This window comes from Ixodes scapularis, unplaced genomic scaffold, assembly GCF_016920785.2.
Source record: "Ixodes scapularis isolate PalLabHiFi unplaced genomic scaffold, ASM1692078v2 PGA_scaffold1__304_contigs__length_218370807, whole genome shotgun sequence".
NCBI lineage: Eukaryota > Metazoa > Arthropoda > Arachnida > Ixodida > Ixodidae > Ixodes > Ixodes scapularis.
The window spans coordinates 103,851,030-103,876,886 of record NW_024609846.1 but is presented as its reverse complement, the minus strand read 5'-3'; the positions used below and the strand labels follow the sequence as shown (position 1 = coordinate 103,876,886).

Below are 25,857 nucleotides of genomic sequence, written 5' to 3'. Positions count from 1 at the left end.
ACGTCAAAAATCAGGAAATTTAGAAGCTTTGTAGGCGACATTTCTATAACATTTAATAACGGCAATCGCAAAGCATGTTTTTTAACGCAATTGCGCACACACCACGGACTTTCTTCTTGAAATACCAAAAATCAGATTTTGGTGTGATGTCGCTTCCTGGTTTTGTATGCTCCCTCGGAAAACTTGGCGGCGCTCGAGTAGAGGCTTATCGCAGAGTCGGGGAAGAAACCGGTTTTTCCCCGCGCCGGCGCCTTTCTATCCCGCCTGCTCACCTCCTCCTCGCTTAGGGTCGGGGTAGCAACGGCGTGTGCTTCACAGCGTGGAGCGGAGGTCCAAAAGAAAGTCGAGTCGCAGGAGACCGCAAAATTTGACTCACTGCACAGGCGCGGATCGCATGGGAACTTCAAATTCGGCATTTGGAAATTGTTTTTTAAATTCAGAAATACTGAATTCCCAAGTTTTGAATTTTGAGAGTAATGTCCAGGCATCATTTTCAATCGTTTCGGATAATAAAATATGATTTTGATGTGTCAGTGCCCCTTTAAGAACAGGCCGAATTCAACTCGCATTCGTGGATATTTCCCGGTTTGTCCAGTCGAGGTTGAAGGATCACTTCTTTGACAGCAATATCTCCACTTCAGGAAAATGACACAATAGAAAGCCCTACCCAAAGCCATAAACACACGTGGCAGAGCTCGTAGAGTGTAGGCGTCCAGTAGCGTTTACGGGGAAGCATGAAAACACCATATCTGACAAACTAATGGATCGCTAGGCACACGTCTCTCAGAGGGTAGAATAACAATGGCTGTCCTCTTCTGAGTGAGTGGAGACTCGCGCCACCTAGTATCGGCTAAGAGTAACTGTTTGTCCTGCGTCGCAATAACGCCGAAGCGTACTAGAGCAACACCACCTGACTAGAGTCGCTAACTAAGCAAAAAGGCCACTGCTACTCTTAAGTGTAGCTTATTTAGTGGTTCTAGAGTGTACTAGAAGAATGACGAGCTGCCAGCTTTGCACAAGCTCTCGTGCGATGCGCAGCACATGGAAAGTTGGCGTAGTGGCGCTGCGGCCGTGCCCGCCCGTCAGCTAGGGCGTGTCGTGTCGCGCCTAGGGTGCCTTCATGAGTTGCACCTGGTTCGCGGCGTTAGCAGCATCCTCCAGCGTTCACACAGCAGCTGGCTCACGGTGCGCGCAGCTGCATGTAGCGGTGTTCATCAGCGTTTGCGATAGCCATACTCCGCGTCACTGCATCGCGACCAAAGCTAGTTCGATTGCAGTGCCGCCAAGCCAACCTTCGACACTCGGTATTTGGCACTTAAACCGGACCCGGCGGCTCGTCCCACTCAGACGTTTCTATAGCCGGTTACAAGTCAAGAAGGTAGGAGAAGCTCCTCCCACAAGCATGAGGCGCCCGTTTGAAATCCCTCCACAGTCGAAAGAAGAGTTCACTGGAAACACTCCTTGTTCTGCTTCAATGGACTCAAACTTGTCTCCGATCCCATTTTTTAAGAAAGCGACCTTTGTATTCATCGAAGGCGGAACAGAGCCCCTGAAAGCAGCCTCTGTATTCATCGGAGGGGGAACCTAATCCCCGAAAGTCGTATTTGTTTCCATCGAAGGAGGAAAACTAATCTCCCTCTTGTGGCTTCCACAATGCTAGGTCAAAGTCGAAAGATAAAGCATAAAGCAAATATGTACAGGAAGGTAAGACCCTCCTCGCACATTCGCCGTGACGTCACGGAAACGGTGGGACGCTATTGGATGCGGAGGGATATGATTCCCTTTGAGGGGCATTTGACGCTACCTTCTTGACCTATAACTTACTATAGTCGACTCCAACAAAAGGCAAACCATGCGCAGACGTTGCGCCGCTGCACATGACTGCACTCGTGGCTACACCTGCCTGTGCATGCCGCTTCTAGCATGAGCAGGCGAGCATGAGATAAATTCCATGACTCGGCAATTTTTTTCTGGAAATTTCCCCGACAATTCCTCGACATTTCCAGATGTCTTAAAATTTCCTGGCACTGCCCGGTTGGTAAACACCCTGTGCATAGTGTTTAGTTCAATGTTGCCACCCACTACTCCCATGCTTTCCTTCCTGGCTTTAAGCAGCCAACACTTGATACCAAATACGTCACTGTAGCATTTGTGCCACGCAAACGCCGCATCCTACAACCTTGCTCTTCATGGCGAAACAGAATTTGAACAGAAGACACTGGTGCCAATCAATGAAACAGAAACCTGTGAGCTCACCGGTTGTGCGGGAGTGGGAACACCAGCCCCGGGACGACGCACGGCCTCCGATGGAGGGACTGATCCACGCGACCTGCCGCGGGACCGGCCACGAGCTCGTCCGGTAGACTGGTCCTCCATCTAACTTGTTTTGCTGAAAGCAGCAAACATGGAGACACTAATTGCTGAAAAAGAGTCTTGAAAGGATGCAACTGATAAAGACATGCTATTTGTATACCAGCGGTATGCTTGGCAGGTGTGATATTCGTACTGGACAACTCTTCACTTCTGGCTTTTATGAAATCATTTTTCTCAAAGTGCTATTCTTCATTAGCAGCAAACTGGTGACTTAAGACATTGCTGCCCATGGCTCAGCCAGTACAGGTTTCTTATTTTATACCTCCTACTTAATCCTCTATGTATTGTTATTCAGTGATGTGATTGGCTTAAGCCATTTTGGAGCACCTTTCGGAGCAGCCAAAACAGTGTTTTGGAGCAGCAAAAGTGGCTTTTGGAGCAGCCAAGACAATGTTTCGGAGCGGAAAAAGTCGCTTTTGGAGCAGATGTTCTAATAAAAATAAAAATATTCCTTTTCAGTGCTGTATAAACGAAGGGCACTTTGTGTTGTGTTGTGTTGTGCTGTATTGTGTTCTCATGTGACTTGTTGTGACTGAACTCGCTACTTGTGGTTTTGATGAGACATCCCACAAGTGTACAGTGCTGTAGGCTGTGCCGAGCAATTCCGAAAAACCGCTTGTCACCGTTTTACTGGTTTCCGACGTGACAGATTTTCGTCAAAAGTAAGCAAACGTGTAACAATGGATTGCAAGCGTACTGGCTGGTGCCTCTGTCGTGCAATCATGTTCGCATGCACGTGAGGGCAACTTCTGCAGGCTTGCAGTTGCGCGTGCTTTGTCGCGCGAGCGGAGACAACGGCACTTCGATCGAAACCGAAACCATGCCACTCCGCTCCGTCGCCAACTGATTCCAAAAATTGTATGCAAAATGTAACTGTCGAACATATGCCAAAAAACAGTCCAGCGGCGCGTGCTTGCCAGGCTGGCAAACAAAATGCAAGCTAAAAAACACACACACACACACACACACACACACACACACACACACACACACACACACACACACACACACACACACACACACACACACACACACACACACACACACACACACACACACACACACACACACACACACACACACACACACACACACACACACACACACACACACACACACACACACTGCGGTACTTAGTTTCATTTTAGATAGTGCCATATCTGCAGGGACGTTGGGACGGCAGCACCCGACGTCGCGCGAACGCACTGACTGGAAGGCAAGGACCAAATATAGTTTTCCCATGGCCATTGCTTTCAGGAGCGAGTGCTTCAGTTCACAAAGTAACTCCCGCCGCGCAAAAACGTGGTTTCGTTTCACAGCATGACGGCATGGCTGGTACCCGGCACGCTAGCGTCGGAGCGCCCGCGCACACCCACGTCTATCGTTGAAAATAGATTTTGTGGTTCTCCTTAGGGCCACTGCCTTTGGTAGTACCACGTTCGCAGCGAGACGCTCTACCGCGAAGCGGGTTCGTACTCGCGTGGCATGCTGCTCGTTGTGCGCAAACAGACACCAGTCACGTTGGTAACGGTGATAAACTGTTTATTTACAATGAAACAAAATAACAACACAGCGGCTATAAGCTGGTGAACGCCGTCGGTGTGGAGATCGCCCACGGCCGAACGGTCGCTCACAAAGGTACAAAGTACGGGGTAAACGCTCACCGGTGCGCCGGAAGGGTCCCCGTTGTCGCCGCCGCCGAATCCCAGGAAGAAGAGACCAGCGAGACTGCTGTCCGCTGGTTTTAAGATAACGGCGGGGGCGAAGTGGCCAATCAAGGAGCGACACGTCGATCTCCTTTGTGCGGGGGTTCGTCACGGAAATCGCCCCAAGGGGGAGAGGAGGAAGCCACTCACAGTGGTAAGCAGCGCCACCTCTCGCTACGTCGGCGCGGCCGCCACGGCGTGCCAAAACGCTGACGCGACAGAATGTTGAGGGATCACAATCCCCACACTCCCCCCTCCTTAGCCAATAGTCACCCGCAAACGGGTGGACCAACACAAACACACAAGACTAAAATAATAAAAAAAAAGAAAAAGGCCACCAGCGGCTGCAACTACACGGGAAACAACAGCCCGGCTCATACGTCCAAGGTCCAAGAAGTTCGTCCAGCGGTAGCTCACCAGCGGCACAGCTCCCAGCGGCAGTCGGTCGGCTGCGTCATCCCGTGACCGCCGCGCACGTGGCGGGTCACCTCCTGAGCGCCCAGGCCGGGGTAGGGCGTCGAGCCCAAAGTGACGAAGTCCCACAGCAGTATACCGCCGAACGCGCAGACGTCGGACTTGAAGGGCGCCCTTGGCCTTTTGGTGGTAGACGTCCCTCTTGGGGTCCCAGTGCTCCTGGAGAGGCCGAAATCGGCGACCTTGTAGCAGCCGTGTTCGTCGACGAGCACGTTCCGGGTGGCCAAGTCCCGGTGGATTATCCCTCGGTTGCCGATGTAGCGCGTGCCTTACGAGCCCTGCTGGGCGAACTGCGCCAGGTCCCTGGGCCCTTGGGACTTGTTACGGGACGAACGGGAACAGCTGGTCCCTGGTTGGCGAGCTTTCCGACCGCGGCAGGGGTCCCGAAGATGATGAGCCGGCAGTCCCTGGCCGGATGTCGATCCCGACGGCACACGAAAACGACGGGCTGCTAGTTTGGCCCGCGGCCGGCTGGGGTAGCGAGCCGCCTGACGAGTCACGTCCAGCTCTGGTCCCTGGACGCAGCTGAACTGCCGCAGCCAGGAGACAGCAGCTCACGAACGGCGCGAAGCAAAGCCTGGAGGTCCTCTTCGTAGGTGCGGAACGTACTGCGGTAGAATGACCACTTGGTCTCCGACCGCTTGTAACGACGCTCGCACCGCGCTCTTGCGTTGACATGTGGCACACGTCAGCGTAGGTGGCAATAACTGACCAATGGCAGTTACGCGTACCCTTTCCCTCGGAAGCCGTGTTTGGGGGATTCCCCTACGGGTTCATCCGGGAGCGAACGCTGAGGTGACGTATCTAGGTCACTGCTTGCCAGTTAACAATGGGCGCGTTCAGTAGCGCCTCCCTTGCCTCCGAACGGAGTGCCTCGAGTCGGAGTCATCGGAGCGCCTACTGAACGGCAAAAAAACCCGCGGCTCCAAACCTGCTTCTACGCAACTTCCGCTTCCTCCCCTGTGCCAGACGGTCTCCAAATAAACTGGAAGCAGACGATGGCGAGCACGATCGCTTTTATTTGACGCCGGTATTGAAGAAGTCTTTACAAGGTCGTTGAAGAAAAAGCGGGTGATTGTACACATCAGCGCTGCTGTTCGAAGCGATGCAACGCGATCGAGCCCTTCGCTTGGCGGTGCAAAGGCAGCTACTGTTATAAAAGCCGACAAAAATCGTCGTCAGTACACGCGGAATACCGAGCTCAGCGAATCTACCCCGCCGGTTGCGATACTTTTATACGGCCATAAGTTTGTTCTGCCCTTCGTAACGAACTTCCTATAAAATGTATTTGTATACAGACGGGAAGTTCGGCCGCGCTCGACGATCAAGGTTTTGTCGGCCGAAGCGAGGCTCAGCCAACGTGCACCCAGATTTAGCTACGCAAACAAAACATTAATCGGTATCATGCTCTGCGTGAGTGTCCAACCGGCTTCCAAAGTCGCGTTCATACCCTGTTTTTCTCTGTTGAGCGCGGACAGGACTATCGTCAATATTACCGAGTTTCCGTGCAACGGCGATCAAGAGACGGCGCGTCAAATGAACGTTTGCGTTGTTTATTAGCACATTCAAACCAAACCAAATACGGTCCAATGCATTTTCCGAAAGAGCCTTACCTGAAAAAGATATTCGAACGCGTTATTCGTCTTACCTTGAGCACTTTTCATTAACAAAAGCGAGCAAACCGCGCACCCGCGACAGAACCGAAGCAGCTTATCCCGCCATATTGTTTGTTTTTTACTCTTTTAGCACCGGAAATCGTCACCAGTCAGGAACTGACGTCATTTTAGCTCCTTTGACTCTACGTGCACCGTCTCCGGACTCGGTGCTTCGGAGCTTGACTCCGAAGCCCCGGAGTTACGTGCACCGGAAGTGACTTTTGGCCGTCCAGTGGAAGGAGTCAGTGACTCCTTGACTCCGGGGCCGCTACTGAACGCGCCCAATGGTGTCTGGCGCGTTCGCGAAGGCAGCAGGTGCATTGTGTGTAGCACTTCCCTTAATGTGACATTTCGCCACTTACAGGGGCTGCCTCTACGAAAACTTCGGATAATAGTTCCTCCGTCTCCGCAGATTGTAGCGAGACGACTGTTGTTCGCTGCTGGCGTCGTCTCGCGCTGTGTGTGCATGTTTCTGCGGGGGCTGAGTTTGCTCGTTGGCCCCGTTTTCCCTCTCATGGTAGGGTTTCAGATCGCACACATGTACAGGCCCACCGACTTTTCTTGATTGCAAGTTTGTCAGCTTGTACACGAGTGGGGAGAGAAGTTCCTGCACTCGGTACGGGCCACACCACTTCGGAGCCAAAGCGGCCGAGAAGCCTTTGCTGGCATCACTCAGAACATGGTTGCGTCTGAGGACGAGATCGCCCACTTTGTAGCGGAGGTCTCGATGCGAGCGGTCGTACTGAGCTTTTTGTTTCGCTCGCGCTACCCCGAGATTGCGACGCGCCTCCGAGAAGGCTTCCGTCATCCGAGTTTGTAGCTGCCGCGCGTGGTCCGTTTGCGTCGGCTGCGCGTTGTCCACCCCGGCACTCGTCCCTAGGACACGGTCCATGGGGTTCGGAAGCTCTCTCCCGAATGTGAGGAAAGCGGGGGTGAAGCCCGTCGAACGGTTGAGAGTGGTCCGAAGTGCGAACCCGATCTCGGGGATATATGCGTCCCAGTCACGGTGCCTTTCCGCGAAGGCGGCCAGCATTGGTTTGATGTTTCTGTTACATCGCTCCGTGATGTTCGACTGCGGGTGGTACGGCGTGGTTGTTCTGTGCTTTATGCCAAGGGCCTTGCACGCGTCCACGAATACCTTCCCGACGAAGTAGCTCGCTCGATCAGTCAAAAGAGCTTCGGGGAATCCAAAACGGGTGAAAACCTCCATGAGCTTCTCCGTGATCGCTCGGGCTGTCAGCTTACGGAGTGGAAAAAGTTCCGTCCATTTGCTGAAGTGGTCAGTTACAACCAGCAAATACTGGTGTCCTTTAGGGCTCCTCAGTAGGGGGCCGACCACGTCGCAGGCTGCCAGAGACCATGATTGCTGGCTCGGAATCGGTTGCATTAGGCCCGGGGGTTTGCCGCCTCTTGGTTTGAAGCTTTGGCAAGAGTGGCAGGTGCGGGCATAACGGAAAACGTCCCGTTTCATGCCCGGCCAGGTGGCGTTGCGACATAACTTAGAGTAAGTCTTGGAGCCGCTCGCGTGTCCGGCCAAGTGCGAGTCGTGATAGTAGCGCAAAACTGCGTTTTTCAGACTGCGGGGTACCACTACCTTGAACGCCTCGTCGGAGTCGTTCTCGGAGGGTATGTACCTCAGCAAGAGCCCGTCATTGCTCAGCAGATATGAATCCTCCGTGCCCGCACCAATACCAGATACGTCCCGGCACTCGGCGCCTACTACAATACCAGTAGTGTTGCGCCCGGCGGTTGCACCGCCCGCCTCCACGGCGTCCGACTCTTCCGCGAGTCCGTCTATCACCTTTCGACAAAACGGATCATTCTGCTGAGCTTTCAGAAGCTCTTCTTTGCTGAACACGATTCCCACTGCGCTCACTGCGTCTAGGTGGTTGATCGTCTCGTCCGGGGTGGTCAGATCTGCTGCCTCCCTTTGGGACTGAGTCACGGCTTTGCCTGGCACTGTGAGTGTCATTGGCTCGGCCTGGGTCTTTGCGGAAATCTGTGTGCAGTCTACGGGGGCTCGTGACAATGCGTCCGCCACCACGTTTGTGCTGCCTTTCCGGTACCGCACGACGTAGTCGTATTTTTGCAGCATCAAAGCCCAACTTGCCAAGCGACCAGCGGGTTCGCGAAGTCGGGAGAGCCATATTAGGCTTTGGTGATCTGTTTCGATCACGAAAGTGGTCCCGTCGACATAAATGTCGAAGCGCCGGAGTGCAAAGACGATGGCCAAGCACTCTTGTTCGCATGTACTGTAGTTCCTTTCAGCTGGCGTCAACGAGCGGCTGGCGAAGGCCACCGGTCGGAGTACACCTTCGTGCTGTTGGAGCAGGACCGCACCCAAGCCAAGATTGCTGGCATCTGTTTGGATCAGAAAGGGCTTGTTCAAGTCGGGTAGCTTGAGTTCAGCTGTGTCCGCGAGCGCTCGGGAGGTGCGGCGAAAGGCCGCTTCCTGCTCAGGACCCCAGCTCCAACACACGGACTTTCGCAATAGGTGTGTCAGTGGTGCTTGAAGCGTCGTGCAGTTTGGGATGAATTGGCGATAGAAGTTCACCATTCCCAGGTAGCGACGGAGGGAGCTCACGTCGGTTGGCGCTGGAAACTCCAGGATTGCCTGTAGTTTGTCGGGATGTGGCGCAAGGCGCCCGCGATCCAGTTCGAACCCGAGCAAGGCGATGCGGGTTTCGGCTATTTGAGCCTTTTCGGGGTTCAGGGTCATTCCTGCGGCTTTTAGCCGGTCGAGTACGTCCTCAAGATGACGTAGGTGATCTTCGAAGGTGTTGGAGTAGACGACAATGTCGTCGAGATAGGCCATTGCGTGTTTCCATTTGGCTTCTCCCAGTACTCGGTCGATCAATCGCTGGAACGTCATTGGCGCTCCGCACAGACCGAAGGGCATTCGTGTGAATTCGAAAAGCCCGCGGTGACAACAGAAGGCTGTTTTTGCCTCGTCACCTGGCTCCATCCGAACCTGGAGGTAGCCTCGGCTAGCGTCCAGGGTGGTGAAGTACCGCGCACTGCCCAAATTGGACAGAATCAAGTCGATACTCGGTAGCGGGTAGGCGTCCTTTCGTGTGACGTCATTCAGACGGCGGTAGTCCACGCAAAGACGTGAGCTGCCGTCTTTCTTCGGGACCAACACCACGGGGAATGCCCAGGGGCTGTTAGATCGCCGGACGACTCCGGTGTCGATCATTTCGTCCAGGGCACGGTCGATGGCTTTTCGTTTAGCCAAGCTTACGGGTCGAGCGTTCTGCCTTCTTGGCAGTTCGTCGCCCGTGTCAATGCGATGTCGCACTTCATTTGTGCAGCCAGGTCGGTCCGTGAACATTGCGTCATAGCGGCGCAACAACGACGACAGTCGGGCTTTTTCTCGCCCTGACACGCTGCATGATTGCGTGAGCAGTGGGTGCGTCATTTCCCCGATGGGGGCGGCGCTCGCTGCCATCGGCGCTGGACTCGGTGTCTTGGGGTCAATGACCCGGTTTAGGGAGTCCCTCGCTTCCTCTCGACGGCTCGTCGCGTGCGCCAATGGTGGCGTTGGCGGTACGGCCGGGGGTTCGCAGAAGGGTTTCAGGAGTGCAAAAGTGCCCTCCCGATAGCCTGCGCTGCTGACGTCGATTACAATGCCTGTTTTGGCAAGGAAGTCTCTGCCCAAAATAATGGGCACCGATAGGCCAGGGAGATGAACGAAGCGTTGTCGTCTTACTCGATTCTCCCATCTCGCGACCAGCCGCGCGGTACCAGCCGAAAGGGCGGTTCCGCAGGCTAGGCGAAAGGCAGTGTTGCATTCTCGGAGTCGGACAGAATTCTGTCGGAGGTGAGTCAACACGTCGTCGCCGAACATCGAAGCGCTTGCTCCGGTGTCGAGGAGTGCCTTGAATGGCTTGCCGGCGATCGTTACAGAAATGAACGGGGCCGGCGTGCCGGTAGGGAAGCCTATTCTGTAGGCGGTCGGCAAAAGAGTGGCCATGGGACCCTCTGATTCTTTGTTAGCCACCGGTCTGTCCGTCCAAGGGCCGTTTACCGGTGGCTTTGCTCGTTTCCCGCACGGTGCGATTCCGTGTTCGGCCGCTCCGGGCACTGGCGAACGAGATGACCGGGGCGATTGCACCGAAAACATCTTCTGTCGTCGCCTCGCTGGGGTTTCCGCCGTGCGTTTTGGTTTTCGCCGGCTCTGTCGTAGCGTGCATCGGCTCGCTGAGATTGAGGGATCCTCGTTTCCTCCTGCCTCGCTGCCTCGTTGGGGCGCGAGTCGGTGGTTCTGAACTGCGGCGTCGGCCGGCTTGTTCGTCTACCGTAGGAGTACGGGTCGAGCGCACGATCTGAGATTGCGTACGTGTCTCGGCCCTGATCTTCCGCAAAGTTTGCGGAATCGTAGCGCCTCGGTGTTCGAGATGGCGTGTCCCCGCTCCACGCGCAGCGCGGTTCGAGGGCCGCTGACGCTGGAGGCGGAGGCCGGTACGCACGGGCAGCGAGAATGTCTCCCTGAAGGCGCCGGGCCTCGGAGGCGAGCTCGTTCAGGTCGCGGAAACGGCTGCCTCGAAGATACGCAGCGAAAGTCGGATGGCTTTGGCGTATGACGCGTTCCACTCGCTCTGCATTGGGAGCTGAGGGTTCCGCGAGCTCGAAGAGCTCTTGCATGGCTCGTACGAACTCCAGCGGGGACTCGTCCGGATGCTGGGTTCGCTGTTCGAGCTCCCGCCGCATCCTTCTCTCGTAGTCGGCGGAAAGGAATTCGCGGCGGAACGCCTCTCGGAACTGATCGAGCGTTCCGGGTTGGTCACCGACAAGTCGGAACCAGCGGGCGGCTTCGTCGACGAGCGCGATTGGCAGAATGCGCTCAAGTATTTCACGATCGGACATTCCCATCGCGCGTTGGTACTTCCGTAAATCGTCAAGGAAGTCCGTAGCGCTCGCTCTGTCTGCGTAACCCCGATAAGTCGGGACGGGAATTCGGACCGGAGGTCGTTGGGCCTGTGGTGCGAGTGTTGTCGTTCGCAACGCACCTGTCAGACTCTCAATCACACGTGCCGCGTTTTCGAGCAAGGTGTGATGAGGCGCCGCAGCGGTTCCTCCGTGGGGAGACCGGTAGGCTTCGCTTTGTGCCGGCAGCGGAGCACGTGCGTTCAGGGAAGATCCGGGAGCGATGGCGCCCGTCCGCAATGGCGTCGGAACCACGCTCGGCTCCAGGGGTGCGCCGTAGGGCGCTTCTCGTTGGAGGGTTGGCATTTCGGCTTCCCGTTGAAGTGGGGGCCGCGCGAATGCGTCGGCCGCGGTCGCCAGCGTGAGCAAATCCGAGAAGTCGGTCTGCATTGTCACGGTAAGCGCTGGTTGCGCGAGGACTCGTCACTCGGCAGCAGTCGCCACACACAGACGTACCAGGGTTCTGGTCGTCAGCCCTTTTGTTGGGCGCCAAATTGTGGTTCTTCTTAGGGCCACTGCCTTTGGTAGTACCACGTTCGCGGCGAGACGCTCTACCGCGAAGCGGGTTCGTACTCGCGTGGCATGCTGCTCGTTGTGCGCAAACAGACACCAGTCACGTTGGTAACGGTGATAAACTGTTTATTTACAATGAAACAAAATAACAACAACACAGCGGCTATAAGCTGGTGAACGCCGTCGGTGTGGAGATCGCCCACGGCCGAACGGTCGTTCACAAAGGTACAAAGTATGGGGTAAACGCTCACCGGTGCGCCGGAAGGGTCCCCGTTGTCGCCGCCGCCGAATCCCAGGAAGAAGAGACCAGCGAGACTGCTGTCCGCTGGTTTTAAGATAACAGCGGGGGCGAAGTGGCCAATCAAGGAGCGACACGTCGATCTCCTTTGTGCGGGGGTTCGTCACGGAAATCGCCCCAAGGGGGAGAGGAGGAAGCCACTCACAGTGGTAAGCAGCGCCACCTCTCGCTACGTCGGCGCGGCCGCCACGGCGTGCCAAAACGCTGACGCGACAGAATGTTGAGGGATCACAATCCCCAATTTTAAAAAGACGCGAGTCGAGACCCACGGAACGACGAGAGCGCGAAACGCGAGACAGAGGGAAAACCATGCAAAACTGGATGGCCAATTGATGCGGGGTACTTTGTGTCGGACGGCCGCTTGCGCCACATAACACAGGCATGCTCAATTACGGTACTCAGCTTAGTTTCGGTTTTGAAAGGCGACCGATATTGGTATTTTGGCGCAGGCTTGGCGCAGATTGCCCATAGTAATGTTTCTCGTCGATCGTGGAGTGCTGCGCTGGCTGGAGGGTGGCTTCTTTCCGGTGCTCACAGGGATGCTCAGGACTCGTTGGTTCAGTAAATAAATATATATTTACAGATTATGAACAACTTTTTACAACACAAAACAATTGTCACGCTGCTGATGCCGCGGCAACCCAGCGCCAACAATAGCGCCTCGGCGCCAAATCCCTTGCCGCGCACGGCAAGTTCTCTGCCCCGCAGGACAAAGTACGCGGAGCCCTCGGGACCGCGGGAGATCACGACTTGCTCCGCGCACGGGCTCGTTGAAACTCAACTTTTCCAAAAAGGCGCACCGACATTCCGAAGGGAGGCCAGACCTCCCTCTCTCCTCCGAAGTCGCCGACATGGCCCCGACAAGGTCGCCTCCCCAATTACCTCGGCGGCAAGGGCGACCACCCGCGAACAGAGGTTTGTTTACTTCCCACGCGGGGAAATCTGCTTTCACTTTCGGGAGCTGGCCTCCGCTTGCCGCCAAAGGGAAAGACAAGACATCGGGCGCCTCCCAAGGACGCTTCGGGTGACCGCGCCGCCAATTCCCCGAGCTCTTTCGGCTAAGCCCCTTCGGCCATCCCTACACGTCCCCCCGAAAACTGCGCTAGGACTTCTGGACTAGCCAGCAGTTACAAAAACAGGATGGCCGAAAACCCAACAAGAACACAAAAACAACCCGCTTAAACTGAAGCGAAAAATAAAACTACAAAACGCATGGCTAGAAATTACCAAGCCAGGCCCCCTTAGCACCGAATGCTACATAAAAAATGAGGAAAAAAAAATGACTAACACTTCTCACTTTACTCAAGTTCTCAGCAGGCCTCTCGAGGACCTGGATCGATCGCAACCATGACACCATTGGTGCCGCAAGAGCTTCCGCAAACAAAAGACCAAAACATCAATAAATCACGGCGAACCAACAGTCAAGGGTAAACTGAAAACGCCTGGTGAACACTGAACAACGCTGAAATGTTCGATTACACAAAATAAAACACAGCCACGCTCCTCTACTACGACCTGCTAAATGAAAATTAAAAACAGGAACACTTCTTTCTGCTCGTGGAGACAGAAACCTTGATCAGCCACTTAACTGTAGACTCCGCGGACCTGTCTTGGTCGCACCAACGACATCAAAAGCGCCGCGAGAGTTGCCGTAAACAAAAACACAACAAAACTCAAAAAGTGTGGCAAACGCTACTCAACAAGTTAGAGTTCAATGGCACCTCACAAGGGCCGCGGCAGTGATCGCTTCCCCACATGCACGCCCGCTGACACCACGTGCATGAGTGCGACAAAGCGCTCCCTTGCCACCCTACAATCAACCCTTACTCGGGCACCCGTGTCGAGTGTCGCGAGAACAGTGTAGCTCGCCAGAGCTTCATTAGGCCCACGAAGGCGTGCTCGGCTCGGCCTCTCCACGGAAGCGCTTTCGGCAATCGCTTCGCAGACATCAGAGAAAGGATCAACTTTGCGCCCATGGCGCGCCATCGCCGTCCCCCTTCCAAGATTGTTGCCCCACGGCGATTCGTGCTCCCGCACCTGTACCTCCTCGCGCCGCCCGCTTGGTGGCACCCGCTGTGTCACACCCTCAACACAAGGCCCGTCGTGGTGACCCCGAAGTCCAATCTGAACAGCGGCAGTGGCCCCCCTCGCGACATCGGCATCCACCAGCCTCCCCAGTGCCGGGACCGACCCCTGGCTCTCCGGGAGCTCCTCCCTTCCAGCTGCCCGGACGTAGGAAGACCCTGGTTGGCAAGTGGCCCGATGGCCCTCAGACCCCCCGGCAGTCTCCAGTCCCAATACGGCACGATCGGCCTCGAACCCTACGACAGTGTCCGGTTCCTGGAGAGCGCGATCGGCGTCGGACCCCACGGCAGTCTGCGGTCCCAGTACGGCACGATCGGCCTCGAACCCTATGACCGTGTCTGGTTCCTGGAGAGCGCGATCGGCGTCGGGCCCCCCGGCAGTCTCCAGTCCTAGCACGGGACGGTCGGCCTCGGACCCCACGGCAGTCAGCGGTCCCGGTACGGCTCGATCGGCCTCAAACCCTACTTCTTGGAGATCGCGATCGGCGTTGAACCCCACCGCAGTGTCCGGTTCCTGAACGACACGATCGGCCCCGGACCCCAGGACCGTTTTTGGCTCCCTGACAGCGCTACCGGCTTCGGACCCCCCTGCAGTGTCCTGTTCCTGGACAGTGCGGTCGGCCCCAGACCCCACCGCAGTCTCCGGTTCCTGGACAGCGCGATAAGCCTCGGAACCCCCGTCAGGGCTCGGTTCCTGGACAGCGCGGTCAGCCTCGGACCCTCCGGCAGTGTCCTGTTCCTCGACACCGCGGTCGGCCTCAGACCCCACCGCAGTCTCCGGTCCCTGTACGGTTCGATTGGCCTCGGAGCCTACCGCAGTCTCCGGCTCCTGGACAGCGCGATCACCCTCGGACTCCATGGCAATCTCCGGCTTTTGTGCGGCACAATCGGCCTCGGACCCCATGGCAGCCTCCGGGTCGCCCAGTGCGTCCGGTTCCGTTTCGCTCACGCGGTGAGCCTCGGGCTCCGCGCCCGCCGCTGCATTAATCAGCGACCCTTCTCGGCGCTCCTCCAGGAGCCGAGCTCTTGCTCTCCGCTCCTCCGCCCGGAGCTCTGCGAGTTGTATCTGCAGGTCTAGCTCCTTTGTTCTTTTCCTCACGAGGGCTATCTGAACACTCAGCGGAACCGCTTCCCCATCCGACCATTCGTCGTCTCCGTCACTGAGGCTCTCCCCAATGGGCCAGTTATACCTCGCCATGCAGCTAAGTGCGCGGGTGTCAGCCGGCGACGGAAGGGAAAACGACCACTTACCTGGCGGTGCTGTGGAGCCCACGAAAGTCGTTGAAGCCGTCGAACTCGCGAGTTCCCGGCGTCGATCACAGCACGCAGAGTCCGTTCTGTGTGACCAGGCTGTCACCGCTGCAAGCGTCGGGTGTCGCCAAACCCGCAGGTCACTGGCGTCGATTGCAGCCGGTGACGTTCGCTTGCCTGGATATGTTGTCGCCGTCGAAGGCCCCAGGCCCACGGCAGTTGTCGATGGTGTCGAACCCGCAGGTCACCGGCGCCAATCGCCCCACGCGACGTCCGCTTCTCGGCTTTCGCCGCTGTCGGCCACAGGCGTACTCATAGCCGTGCCTCGTTGTGCCAGGCTGCTGGTCGTCTCGACTGGCCCTGGGCTCCTGCCGATGGACACCGCCACACTCCGCGCCAGCACTGGCCTCGTCGTCTTCCTGGCACACGTTGTTGTCGAGGTGGCCGACGACGTCCACGATCCTGTCGACTGCGCCAGTAATGTTCTTCGTCGATCGTGGGGTGCTGCGCTGGCTGGAGGGTGGCTTCTTTCCGGTGGCTTCAGTGACGCTCACGACTCGTTGGTTCAGTAAATAAATATATATTTACAGATTATGAACAACTTTTTACAACACAAAACAATTGTCACGCTGCTGATGCCGCGGCAACCCAGCGCCAACAATAGCGCCTCGGCGCCAAATCCCTTGCCGCGCACGGCAAGTTCTCTGCCCCGCAGGACAAAGTACGCGGAGCCCTCGGGACCGCGGGAGATCACGACTTGCTCCGCGCACGGGCTCGTTGAAACTCAACTTTTCCAAAAAGGCGCACCGACATTCCGAAGGGAGGCCAGACCTCCCTCTCTCCTCCGAAGTCGCCGACATGGCCCCGACAAGGTCGCCTCCCCAATTACCTCGGCGGCAAGGGCGACCACCCGCGAACAGAGGTTTGTTTACTTCCCACGCGGGGAAATCTGCTTCCACTTTCGGGAGCTGGCCTCCGCTTGCCGCCAAAGGGAAAGACAAGACATCGGGCGCCTCCCAAGGACGCTTCGGGTGACCGCGCCGCCAATTCCCCGAGCTCTTTCGGCTAAGCCCCTTCGGCCATCCCTACACCCATATTTTGGTAAAATGTAGCAGGATGCAGCAGGATTAGCCCCTTGGCGCAATTGGCGCAGCAATCACATCACTGTGTTATTCCTGTGGAATGGGTTTCCTTTAAAGGGGCACTGACACCCCAAAGGTCATATTTATTTTTATTGTCTAAAACGATGCAAGTTGCAGTCATAGACACGCAAAAAAAAACGCATCGCAAAAAAAAATATTCCCGCGCGCGCGCGCGCGCCTTTTTATTTTTGCCGTTTGATTTTCCCGCCTCTCGCCTCCTCGCTTCTTTTGATCGGTGACGTCAAAAATCAGGAAATTTAGAAGCTTTGTAGGCGACATCTCTATAACATTTAATTACGGCAATCCTAAAACATGTTTTTTAACGCAATTGCGAACGCACTACGGCCCTTCTTTTTGAAATACCAAAAATCGGGAGTTCGTTGTGGTGCCGTCTCCTGGATTTGTATCCTCCAACGGAAAACAGGCGACACCGCTCAAAACCGGTCCGCCGCAACGCCGCCGCTCACTCCTTTCCTCCTCGCTTTGGGTCGCCGTGGCAACAGCAGGGAGTGGTGAAAGAAAGGGGACTCTCAGGTCTCCGCAATTTTTGACGTCAAGGCACCGGCGCCGATCGCGCGGGAACTTCGAATTCGGCATTTGGAAATTGTTTTCTTACTTCACAAATACTGAATTCCCAAATTTCAAATTTTGCAGGTAATGTCCCGGCATCGTTTTCAATCGTTTCGGATAATAAAAAAAAATATGATTTTGATGTGTCAGTGCCCCTTTAAGGCAGCCAATACTACTTTTGAAGCACAAGCATACACTTTATCGTTGCTCATCTGACTGTAGATACGATATAAGATTAATGGGCTCATTTGTCCGAGTAAAGGAAAACTGGGAATTTTAATTAGATGCATTGAAGGAAAACAAATTGTACCAGAATGATTCACCAATGCCATTGCATATGCACATCATGCTAAAATTTTGTTTTTGGAAGTACTTCAAGTACTACTTCAAATAGATTTAGAAAACTTGTACTTTACTCGAAGTACATACTTTAAAGGGATGCTGAACCAAAATTTGAATTTCCCAAAACACGCAGAAAAAGCGTGCAACGGGATGCTACAAACACCAAAACATCACTCATACAGCGATATCTCGAACGGATGACCATATTTTTCAAAAAAGGAGACGCAATTGGTAGGAATGTTGACGTCATGCTTCTCCGAGAAGGAGAGGGAACGGCCTCGCGTTTTCACCGTCCCGCGACCTTGAGGGAGTGAAGCGAAGAAAGGAGGAAACACGGTATATTGACGTCACGCGCCTCGTCGGCCTGGTTCAATCTCGATCTCTTTTTCCAAAAATACGGCCGTCCATTCGAGATATCGCCTTGCAAGTAGTATTGTAGGGATTGTAGCGTCCTGCCTACGTCTCCTGCATTGTTTTTTTTAAATTCAAATTTCGGTTCACCATCCCTTTAAAGAAAGTACAACTCCTGACCTCAAATTACATTCTCAAAATATGGTCTTGTTAAGTTTGTATCACAAATGATGCTTTGTCAACCCCAAAGAAATACTGGGAGGGATATTCTACTTTCACCAGAAACGGGAGCACACGACACATCACTCCATTTGTTCTGGGAGTGGCTTTCCTGCAGCATTTCAATATCTCGCTACTTCTCGCCATGTCAGTGCAAACGAGATTTAAAAAATTACAGGACACTTAAGACTGCTTACATGTAAGAATGCAAAAGCATTTCTACACATAAGCAGTCTTAAGTGTCCTGCAACTTTTTGCGTCAATGAATAATGCACTACATGTAGGAATGTGAAAGCACTCAGAAGCGACACATTCCTACAAGAAATGCACCCCGCTCCTCCACGGCGCAACATGGCTGAAAGCAGAGCATAGAACACGTTACGAGTGGGAATTCACTCCCCCTCCACCACCCCTCTCCAGGCCTTAGACCATGCCCGACAACATGTGACCCGAGGAGGGGGAGAGGGGCGGCCGCACACGCGCCACCCTCTCCCTTTTGTCAGCGCGCAGGTCGCAGCACCATGGAGAGGGCTTCTCTGTGGGGTGGAAATCCTTGTAACTACAATGAAACCCGTTCAGAACGAACCCACCTACAGCGAATTGGTGCCGATATCGAACTCACGGAAAATTAAAATAAAAATGCATGTAAAAAGTACTTTTTATACCGAACAACATATTGGCTATATCGAACCTTTTTTCCCCGGCAAGGCTTTCAAAAACGCGCAAACAGTCACCTTCTAACCCATCACCCCCCCCCCCCCCCCCCCAAATAAAGAAGAAAATTAGAAAAGATAAAAATTTTAAAAGCTCAAGTTGCGAACAAAATTGAGCGAAGAGAAGCGATTCAGAAGAAGAGAAAGCTAAAAAAATATACTCTGCAAGCACGCAAAGAAAAAGAAAATTTCATCCCAAAACCGTTGCCCACGAACAGAAGCGATTCAGAAGGGGAGATAATCCAAAATAACAAACCCTGCACGCATTCAAAAAAAAAAAAAAATCTTTTTAGCGCGTTTTTTTAAGGTGAAAGCGAAAAGATGAGAAATAAAGAGAAGCTCTCGCCTTACAACAAACATATCGCGGAAGTTTGTTTAAAATGGTGTCTGCTATATCGAATTACTTGCTTTGTCGAACTGATCATAGCGTTGTTCGTTATAAACAGGTTTGACTGTATAACACGATTTCCGTGTTTTGCTGCTAGACTACAGGCTTCGCTCCATGGGACAGGAGAATTTAGGTGCAGTTTCTTGTGGCTTCAAAAGCTGGCAACGCCGGTTCGCTCCATGGGACCAGTTAATGCTTTCACATTAATATTAGGAGTGAACACCCCTTCACAAGAGGATTGCTTGTGGAAGCTACAGGGCTGATGTCATGTTCTCTCCTAGAATGGTTAATCCTTAGGTGCAAGCTCAAGCGGCACAAAATTCGTAAGTCGGAGGGACTTCCAATTTTGGCGCCATTTCCGAAAATAACTACCACTTGAATTTATTCAATATGTGCAGTAATGCAGTAATTTTCAATAACAACTAATAAACCCCAGATTACCCCACCCCTATAATGCATACCAGTTGAAAAAAGAGTCTAAGGGAATGAAAGGGAATCATGAAATATTGTGGCAAAAAGTCCTTGTACCTTACTTTGAAAATACATTGTATTTACAGTACTTTAACTACATTGTGCCCCGTGTACTTACAACTTTGCTTGAAGTACATGACCTCCCACACACTCTGTACTAATCTTCATATTGTAGATGTACTTTGCCCAATGCTGCTCAAACTGCACAAGAATATGATATTTGAACATGGCAGATGGAGCTCGATGAGCGGTGCAACCACTCATCCTGCTCAAGGCGGTCCCCAAAGAAGCAATTGTAGTTTAGTCAGTGGGGTGAAGTTCTCGGTTACTTCCGTCCGGCCGCGTATACTTATGACGTTCGTCCGGTCCGGCAAACTGCTTCCGATTGCCGCGCTCCCAGCGGGTGTTGGCACTTATTATTTTATTTTAAATAAATATGATTCATATATTTAATGAAGCGAAATAAAGGGGAAGTTGTTTTGAAGGTGTGAATGGCTTTGAAGCTTGTTATCGTAACTTTCTCTTTCACTCTTTCAACATGTCTGGGCGCGCTTTCTCTCTCCCCGAACCCGCGCCTCGCGCCTCGAGATGCGCTGGCCGCTGGCGCCGGGAAGTCGGTGGACCGTTAGAACGCGCGAGGGACGCGAGCTGGTGAGCTGTTTCGCTTCTGGGAGTGCGTCGCGGCGCAAGATTCGTGCCGCGTTCGTGCGCGCGCGGCTTTCTTTTCTTCTTTGTGGGAACTCGTTTTTGTAATGTGGTCAAGCATGGATTTTCGTCATCACCACACCACCTGATGTGCCAAGTGGGGAAACAATGACTGTCGAAAGCCGGGATATCAATGTTTTCGATTTCCAATGGACGTGCGGTACGCTCTTTTGGTCTTCTCTTGCTTAAGTTTCTGATTAGATGTTTGCAACAAAACCTAACTGTCGCCAGTGGTAGTGAGTATTAATTGTTCGATTTTGGCAATAGCTACGATGGTTTCCAATCACAAAACCAAATCCTATCATTGTTCAGGGTTGCTCGTCACTCGCAGCGAGAAATATGTCATTGTCAAATTACTGGAGACTTCTCTGTCATATCAAGATCGAGCACATATGCTCACTTTAAAAGATGGGAATCTTTTTGCTGTGAGCTGTTTATTGGCATTGTCAGCGAATCACGCGTCTGTTCGCGAGGAGTGAAAATGAGCCTACATATTTTTCGATTAACTGAGCGATGGAGCGATCCGCTCTGGTTTCCAGTTTCGTTTAGCAGTGACGCACTCCTAAATTTAAGTGATAATATTAAAAACGAATGCAGGTTCTCGATGAAGACTCAATACCAAAGAGCTGAGCTGTTTTTCTTGACCTCATTGCTTATGGTGAATTCCGCTCGCAGATCTCGAGCGCTCCAAAAGCGCTCCATTTGGAGCGCGCATATTCCGCTCGCAGATCTGGCTCAAGTTGGTCATCTTCCGCTCGTAGATCTCTGGCAGCGCCCGCTCCACGGAGCGCCCCAAACTCCGCCGAACTTGCTCTGCGGGATTTCACGGATCTCTCCAAAAGCTGACAGAGCGGCCCACGTGACTTTCGTCTAAATCGGCGGCGCGCATGCGCGGCGAGGTTGGAGAGATCGGCGGGCCGGGCGGGCCGGTCGTGGAGTTGGATCTGTTCGGGTGCGTCGTTGTTTACTCTGGATTGTGACGGCTCGAACGCTTCTACCTCGCGTAGATCAGGGATAAAAGGCCGGGAATGTGGAGCGTGGCAAATCGTAAGCGCTGACGTCTGTGATCGTGAGAGGAAGAACGAGAAAAAGAACGACAGAAAAGCCGGAGGCAGACGCAAGGTTAGGCCTATTCATTCTGCAGTCAGTGATTGTTTACCTTTTTACACTGCATTCCGTCGGCGTTTTCCCGTGAAATAAAGCAAGAAGTGGTTAGGCAACGACCGCGCAAGTGATGGTTTGTTACCTCTGTGTTTATTAAAGTCGTACTACAAATCTGAACTCCACGCTGGCAATCGCTGTCCGTGCCCCGCCGCTTCGAGGCGGCCGAAAGGTATGTGACGGTGCCGAACGCGGACGTCTTCGTTATTTGTGACATGGGCGCCGCGGTACGTATAATTTCGCCCGGCCTGTGTCGCGTGTTACTTCTGCAGCTAAGCAGTGACAATCGTCACTGGTCGTTGGAAAGATCAGCCGGCTGAGACGTTGGTGGGCTGGTCAAGTTCAAGCAGCGGCCATTTTGCACGGCGGAGGGAGAAGGGGTGTGGGGGAGGTCTCTCCAAAAATGCAAGTTTATCTTCCCCTCGTCGATTCGGAGCGGGTCCCACGGAGCGGAATTTTGCCTCCCTCGCGGATTTTGGAAAGCGCTCCAGATCTACGAGTGGAATTCACCATTAGTTTCCTTTAGTTGCAAGACACCGTCGTCGGTCTTTACTTATATGCTTACTTATATAATCAAATTCGAAATGATTGTCAATTTAGCGTGGAGGCATTTAAGTCAAGGAGAAGAAAAATAGAGGAGACAAGAGTTTTTAGTGTCGCAGTGTAGAACTCCAAGTACCGTTTTTCGAAGGGAGGCGCAGGAAATGCTCGCTGTTTTCATATGACCCTATCAGGCACGTAATGGCCATTTAAGCAATTCAACTTTTTTTTCTAGGCTCCACGCCTGTGGCTGGATGGCGTAAGGCTTGTGAGTACACGCCAAAAAGCTCGAAAAGGATCACGAACCTAGAGATTTTATGTAAATTTAGCGAAGTGGTTTTGCATGGGCGCATATCACCTTCGTCACACGTAACCTTAACGTTTTATCCTGTTTTGTTGTTCATTTCTTTGATTCTTGTGTGCAAAATAGTGAGAAATTTCGTCTGTATTTTCTACTGTCTTTTGAATAAAAATAAACGCAAAAGGACAAGCATTGCATATTTTTTGTGTATGTGTCACTTTCGTTGCTTTGCTGCTGGTCTCGCTTTTCAGTGCTGGCTTGTGTGCGTTTCAACGCACATTACCCAGCACTGAAATGTGAAAACCAGCCGCAAAGCAGCAGAAGCCTAGCAAAGCAACGTGCAAACCAAGCAAAAAAAAAAAAAAAAAAATCTACAATATATATATTTTTTTAAATCTAGGTGGCGCAAGCTACCGCCCATCCATCCAAGCACAATGGCGCTGCCGTGCAGTTTCGGTTTTGGTTTCGCTGTGCCGCCATGTTGATTTTAGTACAGCCACCAGGGGATTCAAATGGCGCTGCGGCCTCCCAGGGTTTCCCAATTTGCGTTCCATGGGCGGTATAGGAAGTTGCACTCCTCTGGTTTAGTTTCAAAGCAAAAGATTTATCTATGAATGATTCCCCAATCCCTCGTGTGTGTCAGAGTTCATCAAAAAGAACAGATTGGCTGCCTCATAACAATGGGGCACTGCGGCCACCACTACTGGCGTTGCATATCAATAATTGCAGAGAACTGGTAAAACACATCTTTGAAGTTCTTTATATTACCCCTTTAAGCTTTTTTTTTGTGCTAGAAACCACTGGTGGCAGGCGTTTGTAAACCAAGCACCAAATTATAGTGGTTCTCTTCAGAAGCTCTGCAACACAGCTCAGAAATGCAAATTGCTGGTTCAACATGAAAGAGCAGTCTAAATTTTTTGGTAGCATATACAAAATACATGTGCAAACATTCCACTAACACCTCAACAACTAAGGTCCTAATTTCTGTACACTCAGCATATAAATCATTGTTGAAGATACTCAGCAAAAAAAGACTGCGAGACTGTTTATCACTAGTGCTTATGCGTTGCTCAAGAACCCCATGTTGGCCAATAGACTCCATTCTATACCTGCAATCTCCATTTCTTTCTAGTTAATGAAATCATTTGCAAACGCTCTCAAGGGTGAGAAGAACATGATTCCTAGTTATTTACTCCCCACGACTGCAATGCTTAAGTACAAACCTTCGTCAATATCTGCAGTTAAACTGCATGAGCTGCTCATGCCTGCCGCGATTGCTATCCTCGAGAGAAGGTGAAATGCAGTTATACTGTTCATGCGTAGAACTTGTACTTGCATTTGTAAGCATCTAAGTTGCCAGAAAATAGCAATGATACTGTAGCAGTAACTTTTTAACGGTTTTGGCAATGCAATGAACGGTTTTGGCAATGCAATGAAAGCCAAGTGTGTGATTGTGAGAGGGGTTCTGCCTGTACTCTAGCTCGAGTGGTACAGGATTAGCAATCTACAGGAGAGCACAATGATTATAGGACAAAATGTAATTTGAGAACATTTTGTCAGTAATGAGTTTCTTGGTATTTCGTTTTAGTACTCCACTCAGCCAAACACGGGACATCTCTGAATGATTACCACACCCGTCAAATTAAAATATGGACCGTTTAAGGGGGGTTGGGAACGTTCGCCGATAGTCGCTACCCTTGTGAGAAAACATGCTTTTGGTTGGACTGAGTGTCAAGCTCCGAACGGAGTGGGTTTTCACCAGAACGAGGAAAAGCCGCAAAGGTGTTTAGCGCCTTATTGAAAGTAGACCTCGAACTGTTCAAGTTTTTGTAAAATGCGTGGCACAATCACGTGGCACTATGCGAACGCCGACGTAAGCCCAAAAACAAGCATGCACTTGTTTGTCAACCTGCGAAGCCATGTGCGTCGAAGTCTTGGCACAACTCCCATGCAGTTCCGAATTAAAATTAAAAATAAAACAGAACACCGACTCCGGGTGAAACTAAGAAGGCGGCAGCACACGCGGTAGTGAAACTAATTCCGAATTCCGCCGTAGCAGGCTCATTAGGAGAATTAAAGCAACTGGGGGCATGCAAACCGCTAGGCCTAGGTTGATCAAAGAAGACTAGCGGGAACCACAAATGCGATATCGTGGCGCAACCGCGAAGGACAATACCCTCTTCCAACTACGCGATGATCTTCACAAACAGATGTTCGTGTGTGGGTGACTCGGGCCGAATTATGCGTAAAGAACACAATACATCACCCTGTTCCAAGAGACGCGCGTTCTCAAAAACAAACACGTAGTTTCGCCTAATATCTTATCAAGATGGGAAACAGACCGGTAGAATCATTCTCACCGAAATCGGAAATGCAAGCTGGTAATGTCAGCGGTAGTCACAAATCCTGGCAGTTCATCAACAGGTTCAGGCACGACTTGCGCGAACCGCGGCTCGACCGCTCGACTGCACAAAGACCTACAGCAAGTTCTTCGACGGTCCAAAACAACAGAAAACAAATTCAACCGCACAAGCACAAGCCTCTTTGCCACTGAGCGACTGAGCGCAGCGCATTGATCTGGAGCCTCTTGGCGCACTTTTTCCCCGAGAACCTCCAGAAGACTTCCGCGACACAAAATAATACGAAGAGAAATTTTGCATTTTATACCGTTTTGCCATCTTATCTGCATAAACTAATAAATGTATTTGTGTTCTTGAATAAAAAAAAATTAATGGTTGAACTTATTTGCTTTATAATTGTGTCGCTTCTTGACTTTTTCTTTTCTTTCTTTTTTTTGCATTTTACATTCAAATTCGGCGCGAACTTTATTGTATTTTTTTTTTCTTTTTGCCTGAAATTAATTGAAGTTAAAAGTTAAATAATTGACAAGAAAAACATTTTGTAGAGCCACAGGAGAGCGCGCCTGGAGCGTCTGTAGTACTTGGGGATGACGGCTCTCACCAACCTAGAGGTGCATTTGATCAAAGCTTGGTTTAGAAAAAGCGGAGGCTTCAGTTTAGAGAAATTGGGGCCGTAGGGTGCACTCACGGTGTCACTGGCAGTACGGGGCGGATGCGTCCGCCGGTGGTCCAGGCCAGGAACGGTTGAGCCCGTGTGGGACTGTCCTGTCGAGGATAGAACACCTGTCCAGACGGGGTTGACGGGATGCAGAGTCTGGCGCCACGCGCTGGCGCGTTTATCCACGCGTGCCAAGAACCATCGTATTCACGTGCATTTATCTTAACCACTTCGCCTTTTACAGACCACAACATTCTCCCTTCGATTAATAAAAAATAAGCACACATGGAGATGCAGTGACAAAACACTACGCGGTTCTGACAATGCACAACTCAGAATTCAAGAAAGTCATTTAGAAATATCTGACTTGACAAAGTGAATGCCAAAATGTCCTCATCTTTTCAACCACGTTCTCAGTAAGCACTTCTAAATATCTATCTTTTCTCCCTTTGACAACAAAAAAAAAAAGTCAAAACTGCAAAAACAGTTGGTTAGGTGGCAGGTGTAATGAGTAGCAGGTTAGTTTGTTATATAGTATTCTTTGTTATATCATTTGTGACATCCAGTTTGTTAAACCTGCATTGATTAAAATTTTACCCTATGTCAACAATTGTTAATACATAGTCTCTAAAGCGTTCCGGTGGTCGCCGCTGGCG

At 52.2% G+C, this 25,857-nt stretch overlaps 1 protein-coding gene across 2 annotated transcripts in view; it reads right to left on the bottom strand.

Moving 5' to 3' along the window:
* LOC8036201 (piwi-like protein 1) overlaps nt 1–25,632 on the bottom strand; it is a 65,802-nt gene extending 40,170 nt beyond the window's left edge. Inside the window, exons 1-2 of one of the 2 annotated variants that reach the window (XM_029991960.4) lie at nt 25,232–25,632; nt 2,257–2,389 (exon numbers count right to left, since the gene is read on the bottom strand). In XM_029991960.4, coding sequence (XP_029847820.1) covers nt 2,257–2,376 — 120 coding nt within the window. In that variant the 5' untranslated portion in view covers nt 2,377–2,389; nt 25,232–25,632. Of the gene's footprint in view, nt 1–2,256; nt 2,390–24,543; nt 24,799–25,231 lie in introns of those variants that run through there. The other variant, XM_029991959.4, reaches the window with a different exon arrangement.
* Between the last annotated feature and the right edge of the window lie 225 nt (nt 25,633–25,857).